Here is a 10,148-nt window from a genome sequence, read left to right as displayed (position 1 = left end):
TTTTTTTTTTTCTCAAATGCTTTCTTGGCAGGGGGAGGAGTAGGGTATGGTGTTATATTTTCCTTAAAATTTATTTTTGCAAGATGATACCATTTTTTGAAACAGTACAACTTCATTTTGAATTATTTTGTTTTCAGTGCAGCGTCTTGATTTCTGTAATGTCTTTTACAGACTTACTGATGCACAACTCTATTTGGCAACCAGCTCTTTTTTTAATGCACTCATATAATTAAAAAATTCATGTAATAATGTGCAATTTCACGGAATATATGGTCATGTTTTCAGTGAGTTACAACTTTTCTTCCCCCCTTTCACTTACAGCCCTGCCTCCTAAGCCACCGAAACCTAATACTGTAACTAACAATAGCATGAATAACAACATGTCATTACAAGACGCTGAATGGTACTGGGGAGATATCTCAAGGTAAATCACCTCAAGATAGGTATTTCTTTCTTGTGTTTGACTTAATGCTATTCTTGCTTTGCTGTTCTGTGTATATGTATTGTGCTTTGAGTGTAGAAAAATCATGGTTCTAAGAGTAAATTCTGGATGTTTTCCACCAAAAATGTATTAAGAGTTCGTTTTATTACAAACATGACTTAAAAGTTGCTGGCAGTCAGTTAGAACGTAGTATGCAAAACGATTGCTCTATTATTTTAAGACAATTATATGAAATGCAAGCATGAAAAGGGAGCACTAAGAAAGAAATCATTTTCTTCTTGTCTTTCATTCAGAACCTCAACTGGAGGCACAATAGTTAGCCAGTCAGACTAACAAGTGCTATATATTAGCAACATTTTTGTCTGTACTATATATAGGTATATTAAACCAGCACTGGCTGCTCCAAGTGTACAGACTTGTATGAACAAGCAGAAAGACCTTTGCATGAATAATAATTTTATCCAGAGTGAGAGTACAGAGTATGCCATTTTTATATCCCAGTTGTTCTCTAGCAATTTTAAATAAGGTATTAAATATTTGTCTTAATATCAAGATATAGAAGGCTTCTAAAACTTATTTATTTCAAAGCATTTGAATTTTAATTTAGAGCACCATGAAAGAATAAATGTATGAGAACTAATTTAAATGATTGGTTACTTTTGGTTTCATTTTAGAGAAGAAGTAAATGAGAAACTTCGAGACACAGCTGATGGTACCTTTTTGGTACGAGATGCTTCAACCAAAATGCATGGGGACTACACACTTACACTGAGGTAAGACTAGTTATACTAGGTCTGTAATACTTGATAGTAAAATGCAATAACTGCACTAAATGTGGAATATTCTTTAGGAAATAATACTTGCAGCATGCCTAACTTTTCAATATACTTCATTTACAGGAAAGGAGGAAATAACAAATTAATCAAAATTTTTCATCGAGATGGAAAATACGGTTTTTCTGACCCATTAACTTTCAACTCTGTGGTCGAGCTAATAAACCACTACCGGAATGAATCTCTAGCCCAGTATAATCCTAAACTGGATGTAAAATTACTCTACCCAGTATCTAAGTATCAGCAGGTAATTTAGTTTATTTTCTTTGCCTTTCACTTAAGTATGGAGAAATTATTGCAGACTAGGAAGTAATTTATCATTAAGAACTTCAGCTCTGTTAATGTTTGAAAAAATTAGGTGGGTACAAAACCTGATATTTTTGTTTAAAACCAGCTCCACACTTTGCATGTATTTAAAACTTTAAATACTGCAGATACACTATTAAGAAATAAACAGCCTGAATAAATATCCCACTTAGTGCTGAAATATGTAGTTTTCAGTATAAAGCTAAATACTTGAAATAAAAAATTCCTTTTTGTCATTAATTTTTCATTTGCATATTATGCATTTAGTATATTATATCCTCATATTGGTGAAAGTGAAATCACATTTCCATGTAATTATCTAAGATATTTCAAGCAGTTTAATCCAGAAAATCTGTGCACTATAATTGTCTTCTTACCAAATACCTTTCTTTCTGCTCATCCTTCCAGGATCAAGTTGTAAAAGAGGATAGCATTGAAGCAGTGGGAAAGAAGTTACATGAATATAATACCCAGTTCCAAGAAAAAAGCAGAGAATATGACAGACTCTATGAAGACTACACAAGAACATCTCAGGTGAGCTTGATTTGAATCAAAGGGAGAGTGGAAAACTTTGAAGACTATTAATGTGAATTTATACTGTCATCTTCCCACTCCTCACTTCTACCACCACTGCCATTGTCCTGAAGTGGTTGCTCAGAATAGTGCAGTTACTTAGTCAGGTTTGAACAGACACCACCTGTAAACTAAGCAACCTGTGCCCGAGTTTGACAGCTGCATCCAAGTCAAGTACGTAACTATCTTGATTTGCCACAACTTCTGCGCACTGACCTCATCAAGCTGAGTTATGGTTTTCAAGACACATTTTTAGGAAAGCATTGCATTTTATTGTGAGTTTTTGAAGGGTCTGCAAGATAAAAAGACGTGTTGATGCAATGTGGGAATGAAAAGCTGCCTCTGTCCTTCTTTCAGCTTAATGAATTTTTGGCCTCTCTTTGGAGTGCAAGTGAATTAGTGCCCAGAACCAGTTTTTACAGACCCAAAATCCAGACTGCTTCTTAAAGGGTGCAGGAAATACGCCTAAAAATAATTGAAGAAAATTGGAAAATTGCTGGCAACTTGAACTAATGACTTAAGACTTTGCTTTCAACTAGGTATTTCAGGGCAGGAGAATAAACTAGATAACCTCCTGAGACCTGTCCAGGCCACCTTTATTGCAGAAAGCCAGGTGTGCCTCTGAGGACTTAAGCTGGTACAAAGGGCAAAGTGCGCTGCCATAAGGGTCTAAGCATCAATTTATTTACACAAAGCAAAGATTGTAACCGGGTTTTTTTCAGCAGTTCTACTTTCTTGATTAACCTCATCATGGAAAGCTTGTCATGGTAGCCTTTTGCATAGGCCCATTGTCTCTCTGCCATAAGACTCTGCAGATGGAATATGTTTTGCTAAAGGGATATGGAAAGGATATTCTTCTACAGTATACTGAAGTGCTTCTCTGATACAGGCCAATAAATCTTCCACTTTGTCTGATAACAACTGTAATAATAATTATTTTATTTTTAGGAAATTCAAATGAAAAGAACAGCCATTGAGGCATTTAATGAAACAATAAAAATATTTGAAGAGCAGTGCCAAACACAAGAAAGATACAGTAAGGAATACATTGAAAAATTTAAACGAGAAGGAAATGAAAAAGAAATACAAAGGTCAGTATTTGATTTTGCATATCAAATTGTATGATTTTTGAAAAAACAAACAGTGCCAAGTATACGTCTGCCTAAAACTGAAGCAACGTGACAAGTTTGTTTGTAAGCAAAGAAGCTTCCAATAGGGAAGATGTGAACTGGCAAAATGTATAACTACATCTAGAGAAATAATTTGTTCTCTTAAGTGTCTGTACCTCTAAATAGTAGATTATATAGTTATGAATAAGAGATCAGAGTGTAACTGACTACGCTGTTCTGTCTAGAATCATGCACAACTATGAAAAACTGAAGTCTCGGATAAGTGAAATTGTGGATAGCAGGCGCAGATTAGAAGAAGACTTAAAGAAGCAAGCAGCTGAATACAGAGAGATAGACAAGCGTATGAACAGCATTAAGCCAGACCTCATACAGCTGAGGAAGACAAGAGATCAGTACTTGATGTGAGTATCATGAATTAACAAATGTTCAGTTTGGTTTTTTAATTGTATCCAACTTTTCTGACTAAAAACTAATTTTATTTGCAATTATTGTCCAGGTGGCTGACTCAAAAAGGTGTTCGGCAAAAGAAGCTAAATGAATGGCTTGGAAATGAAAATGCAGAAGAGTAAGTATTGGAAGATTTAAATATTTCTGATGTTTCAAATCATCTGAATACAAAAGTGAGATAAAGCATATTTAAATCTTGGACGACACAAAGGAAATCTCAAGCCTAGGTCTGCAGTAACAATGCACACTGTTAAGACATGACAGCCTACATAATGCAAGTGTTAGAAAGGATGCTGTCTCACCCTCCACTCTTCTTTTTTCAGGGTAGTGCATAGTCAAGTTAGTATAGCAAAGCACTGAAATGTAACCCGTGTCTTTTTTCTTACCAGCAAAATTAAGTTCATAAGGTGTTAGTATCTTAGAGAGATGCCATATGTATGGATTAGTTGTTCAAAAGATCTCCTACGTGTAAGCAGGCTTTTTCCAAATTTCGTCTGTGGGGGTACCATGATGTTATCCAGTATAGTGGTACCCACATCATTATGTCACATTGCTGCTGGAGATGATAAATTTGTATGTGCTGAGGAGTATCTTTCTGGTTTTGTGGTCTATTTTACTTCTCTGGAAAATGGCAGGATAGTATTCTGTCATTTCAAGCAGTTTAGTTTACTGTAGGTTCTGACAGGGCTTGGCTGAKGAATATGTTTCATTTCATTCCTGGGAAAAAAAGCAAAATGTGCTTGGCTTGTGTAAACATAGACCAAATTTAAATATAAGCAAGACAAAAAAAAATCTGAAGTATAATAACAGTGGAAAATGAACAAACAGAAAAATCAAAATTGTCTCAGTAATTTTTATGTCAACATTTTCTGCCTATGTTAGTTTCTTGTGCATGCCTTTTATGCTGCCTGGTTGCCTGTACAATGAAAGCAGCAGACTGACAATTACTCTTTAGTGGATTTGCATTCTTGTCCACATTTATTTTAATTTGGCTTGGTTTATTGAGTCTGCTACTGTTACCCTGGAAATTGTGGTTATCGCTGTGGTAGAAGCAGGAGATAAAAATGACATAGACATTTTAAAACCATGTTGTTTTCTCAGTCTTAGCACAACTTAAAGATGATAAAATATATAGGCATCTGCTTCCAAGTGTTCCTATCACTTAAACAGTAGACAAAGAACAATGCTACTCTGTAGGTTTAGTGTAGCGTCAAAATAGCAGGTGAAACTGTTTGGAGAAAACCTTCATTTTCTCTCATGCTGACACTCCTTGCCAGCAAGGAGTGGTAACTGCTGAAAAATTAAACTTTTAGAATATGGCTGTTTTTCTAAAGTTGTGTTGCAGAAAAAGATAAACTAATATAAAAAGCAGGATGAAAACCAAGAAACATTTTCTCTAGATGCTGGTTGAAAACAGAGCCACTACTGAACCCATGTCAAAAGAGTGATGGGATAAGGGACCCATAGAGAATGTTGTCTGAAACAAAAGAACCATTTTCCTTTAGGAAAAATTGAATTTTGTGTAAGATTTTTGATTTCTGTGGACTTCTTTGAGGTTCTTTAAGAAAGACAGAACTGTGCATGAGTGAGAAGTCATCTTTTCTTAGACCGAGGAAAACTAAAAGGCCTATTACAGAGAGAATACTTGCATTAGCCATACACAGACTGGTAGCAAGCTGAGCAGGAGAGGCAGGGCCAGTCAGTGCAGGCTGCTGTGGGAGTGGGGAGCTCTGAAACTGCAGAATCCTGAAGTGGTGTCCACACAGCTGAGCCAGATGCTTGCTTTAATTTAGAGGGTTGTCTGTAATTCTGAATCAACATTATAGTTGGTGGCTGATTTAGTAGAGCAGGCCCCATATTGCTCTTCTCATAATCTGCTTGTAAAGAGAGAGAAAGAGAGAGGAAGCACTCTACCATTGTACCTTTCCACAAAGCCATCTTCCCTATAAATAATTAATTCTGTCTCCCTGTGCAACTGCTCAGATGCTCTCCAAGCAGCAGCTTGATTTTTGCGTGATTTTTCACTGCTGACCAAGTGTTCTGCTGGAACACTTGGAAATGAAGCTGACTCACAGGGTACTGATTTTGTTGGGCTTGCTATTTACCAAAACAATGAGCAATGGTAGAAGTACAGAAATGCTCACAGCATATTGTGAAAAACAAGACATCATCTTTTTATAGTCTTCCTAAGATTTACATTAGTGTTTTTCAAAGAAAAAAGAAACATAGCTTATATTTTACCAGTTTAAATCCCTAGTTTTACCAAGGAGGCATCCTGCTAACCACTGTAACATGGAGTGAAGACTACTTAATTAGTGGATTTTGTTCTGTGTTTCACAAACACATTTTTTCATTTTTGCAGCCAATACTCTATGGTAGAAGATGATGAGGACTTGCCCCATCATGATGAGAGAACATGGAATGTGGGAAATATCAACAGAAGCCAAGCTGAAAATCTGCTGCGGGGAAAGCGAGACGGAACATTCCTTGTTCGAGAGAGCAGCAAACAAGGCTGCTATGCCTGCTCTGTGGTGTATGTACCCTAATTTGTGAATGATGTAACCAGCATATGAGGGGCCTACCTTGAGCTGGGGACAGATAGACACTTGCATATGCACAATTGGACCTTTGGGCTTAGAAGCAGGTCAAGAAGTCCTCAGGTCGTTCTTATTGCTGCTCCATTTCCTACACAACTCCAACCTGTGACACTCCCACAGAGGATCCTCTCTTGGTAGGGAGACCAGAACATGTGTTCACTCCTTTCCATGCAGCTGCTAAGTCCTGCTTATCTTCCGCCTCCCTAAGCCAGCATGACATCATGAATTTGGACTAAACCTAGGTTTTTACCGTTATCCCACCATGGAAGAGATGAATTCTATGTACTGACTAGCATTTTTAAGATTTATTGCTGGAACCTTATTTTCTGTCTTAATTTTACTGTACTCACAAACTAAAAACTGGTTGTTTTTGTTTCTTTTAGGGTGGATGGTGAAGTAAAGCACTGTGTGATAAACAAAACACCTACTGGGTATGGATTTGCAGAGCCATATAACTTGTACAACTCGCTCAAAGAACTGGTGCTACATTACCAACACACGTCACTTGTGCAGCACAATGACTCTCTCAATGTCACACTAGCCTACCCAGTATATGCACAGCAGAGGCGATGAAGATCTTAATATTCTGGGTTGTTTGTGGGTTTTTTTTTTTTTTAAGAAATGATTTGGCAACATTGAGGCCTCTGGAGAGAAAAGGCTTCTTTCAGCTTTACTGAAGAATTTGCAGTATCAAAGCTATCTGTCTTCAGATGGGACTAGAGATTTCCTTCACAACTGCAGTGGGAGAGATCACAGCGTTAAGCTGTGAATGTATGTTTGTAATCTGAAGTGTTTTTTTTTTTTTTTTGTATAATTAAGAAAAGAAAAACACAAGAGAAAAATCCAAACCTGATCTCCCTGCAGGGACATAGAGGCCTTTAAGCATGGTGCTTGTTTACGACCACTTCTGAAGCTTTACCAGCTAGAACATTGGATTATCCAGACACAAGGTATAAGAGGTCTGTGTTACTCAGTTATTGAAATTTTGTGGTCACAGTCTGACTTGGAATGGTGTTGCTGCACTCAGTGGATCCAGACATACAGCATTGTGGTTTTATTTTGGTTTCTGGTGAATGATATGTAGCAGAGTGGCACTTTCATTTCTAAGGGACACTTTAAAAGGACTTCAGTTACAGTATGTTGTTCAGAGTAATTGTAATAGCAAAGTGCCAGGAAGTGTTTTGTTCAGATGATTAAAAATCCTGTTTTAAGAATATATTTAAGACTGCAGAAAACAGGACTTTCAATGGCATACAATGTATAATACTGTACATAGTACTGGATGACTAACTATCATTGATGGAAACTGTCAATACCAAACTGCTTATCTTTTTCCTTTTCTGTTCGCTGAAAGCTGAATTTTTAGACTATGCTATGCAATACTGAATTTTCTTTAGGCTATAGTCTTCTCTCAAGCATATCTACAGGTTAAGCTTGTTTTTCTTTCTTGTTTTTTTGTYCTCTTTTTTAAAAATTTCTTTTGCCTAAGGATATTTTTCCTGGTGATTATTTTTTGTTATTAATTTTCTTGTTTTGTTGCTGTTTTGTTTTGTTTTGTTTTTTTGTTTTGTTTTGGTTTTTTTAATGTACAGGGAGCCAGCAAGAGTTGGCTTGAGAATTAAAACTATGAAATATTTTACAATTTTCTTTGTATAGAATACTGAGCTACTAGCTCAAAGTTTAAAAAGCTCGTAAATTTTTTTTGACTAAATATTTTGTTGGGCAGTGCCTGATAAGCTTCAAAGCTGCTTTGTTCAATAAAAAATATATGAACATTACAAAATATCACTGAGTCCAACAATACTGTTTCAGAGATACCTTTAGAATACGGTACCATGCTACRTTTGCTTCTTGAAGCATTTTGATCTTCAGTCATGATTGTCTTTGTATTTGAAAGACAAAAAAGTAGTATATCCTTCTTTGRTAGTAACTGCAGAAAAAAATGGGGATATTTTGCTACTGCAGTTTAGAGTGTAGATAGTTTGGATCTCAGAACGAATTCACCTTCACAGTAAATAAATGACTTCTTGACCTCCTGTGACAGAATTTTTGTCAGCCTGTAAAGGTATTTTCATTTCACATGAAGGAAGTTTCTCTGATCTGTTGCCTAGGTTTGTTTTTTTATATTGGTATTGTGGAAAAAAAAGTTTCCACCTTTACTGGGAATATTTGAATACCATACAGAACTAATTAGGACTGGAAAATATCTTTTTTTGAAAAAGATTAGGCTATGATACTTATTTTCAGAAGTCTGTAGGCTGAGGCAAAGTATCAAAGTGAACAGTTCCATAATTTCAGGGCACCAGAGACTTACAAAGTCRTGGTTTGGTTACAGGAAACAAATACATAAATTCCACTAAAACAGAGTTACTAGTAATTCTGTCATAGTTTGCTGTCCATGGTTTGCAGTGGTTATTTATTGTCTTGACCACTGAGGAAATTCACACATTCAAATCAAGTAAATCAATAAAGTAATGAAGTTCACAGAAATCTTGGAAAATATTTRACTGAGTGAGCGTACAAAATTATTCTTCCCCGAAGATTCAAAGGTCATTACTATTAAAGAGAGTTGCRCACACAATCAAAAGAGTGAGACCCATGGAGTTCTCTCACAATAGGTCTGGCAGAGATCCTTGTGTTTTATTTCAAAGTATGTAGTGCTTTCTAATGTATTGGAAATAAGAAGAAGAAATTTGCCAGTCTCCAGTAATATTTATATTATCTTTTCATTTTTGCATTGTTACTTCAGTTCTGAGGCTGTAAGGCTTTTGATTTTATTTTGATTCTGTGATTTTTTTTATTTTATTTTTTTTGTGGGTTGTCTTTGCTTTCCTATAGATGTATTTTCTTAATAGAATTTATATCAGGAAACAAGATGCAACAAATATTAATGTTTCATGATAGTCATCACTTAGAAAATTATTCTGAATATTTTTCCTGAATAGAGGTTTAGTCTTCATGCCTTCCCTTCCTCATTCCACACTTTTTTCAGCCCTGTAGGACCATGCAAATCTGTTATACTACTAACTGGTTTATACTATGAAAGACACCAACAACTACTCTAGCATGCCAGTTATACTACTGGGCTTGAAGTTACAGATTAGTTCAATATACAGCAGTTTAACACTTGTAGCAATCCAAGATATTATTCGGACGTATATTAATTTCTGAATGTTAAATATTTTAAGAGTGAAATTGTATTTTTTTCTCTGTAGGCAAAGTATATGTAAYCTGAATTGATGTTTCACGTAGCATTTGTCAAGAAATTTTTTCATGGTTAAGGCATTTGGATCTAATTCTCCTCGTGTTAAGAAAACCCCTGCTATGTCAGTGGGCCATATCCTTAGCATGCCCAGCCCAGTATGGAATACAATTCATTCCTGTGTGCTGTGCAACTTCTCTTCGTGTGTGGCTGTAGCAGAAAAAAAAAATAGTGTGTGTGCAGATTTGAGACTTGCTTTTCTTGCACAAGCAACAATGAGAAATAAGCACTATGTTGTACAGATGAGTGCTTAGGGCTTCTTAAGGGGATGTTCTGCCTACACAGGGTCTGTGCAATTTGCAGGGATTGTTTACGCCCTCAAATTGGCATGAGTGGGTTTTCTTTGGTACTTACATATTGTGTGGCCTCTGCATTTCTCTCCCTCCTTAATGCACAGAGCTAAGTCCTGCCAAAGGCCCTATTCACTGCAGAGTTGTTTGTCTTTAATGTACCATATTGTTCACTCCAGTTTTGATTTGATCTCAGACTACTGTATACAGAAAAAAAAGCATGGGGATATAAGTGAAGAAACACAGTGTTTTTCTGTATTTCTATTAA

The 10,148-nt window shown here is 36.0% G+C and overlaps 1 protein-coding gene across 1 annotated transcript; it reads left to right on the top strand.

Moving 5' to 3' along the window:
- The first annotated feature begins 287 nt into the window (after nt 1–287).
- On the top strand, nt 288–10,142 carry LOC130572286 (phosphatidylinositol 3-kinase regulatory subunit alpha). Its single transcript, XM_057363878.1, has 9 exons — nt 288–424; nt 1,117–1,215; nt 1,342–1,522; nt 1,990–2,115; nt 3,103–3,245; nt 3,509–3,685; nt 3,781–3,849; nt 6,094–6,264; nt 6,712–10,142. The coding sequence occupies exons 1-9, from the start codon at nt 369–371 to the stop codon at nt 6,899–6,901; spliced, it is 1,212 nt and encodes a 403-aa protein (XP_057219861.1). The 5' UTR covers nt 288–368; the 3' UTR covers nt 6,902–10,142.
- The last annotated feature ends 6 nt before the right edge of the window (nt 10,143–10,148 follow it).

The sequence above is a fragment of the Malurus melanocephalus genome, unplaced genomic scaffold (genome assembly GCF_030028575.1).
Source record: "Malurus melanocephalus ecotype Western Australia unplaced genomic scaffold, MMel_1.1 scaffold_31, whole genome shotgun sequence".
NCBI lineage: Eukaryota > Metazoa > Chordata > Aves > Passeriformes > Maluridae > Malurus > Malurus melanocephalus.
Note: the sequence above shows the minus strand (reverse complement) of the source record. Positions and strands in the feature narration are given on the sequence as shown.

Bases quoted from the DNA above. Each gene is read 5' to 3' on its own strand.
- LOC130572286 (XM_057363878.1), top strand. From the start codon at position 369: ATGAATAACAACATGTCATTACAAGACGCTGAATGGTACTGGGGAGAT. The intron at 2,116-3,102 runs GTGAGCTTGATT...TTTTATTTTTAG, and splicing joins ACTACACAAGAACATCTCAG to GAAATTCAAATGAAAAGAAC. The intron at 3,246-3,508 runs GTCAGTATTTGA...TGTTCTGTCTAG, and splicing joins AATGAAAAAGAAATACAAAG to AATCATGCACAACTATGAAA.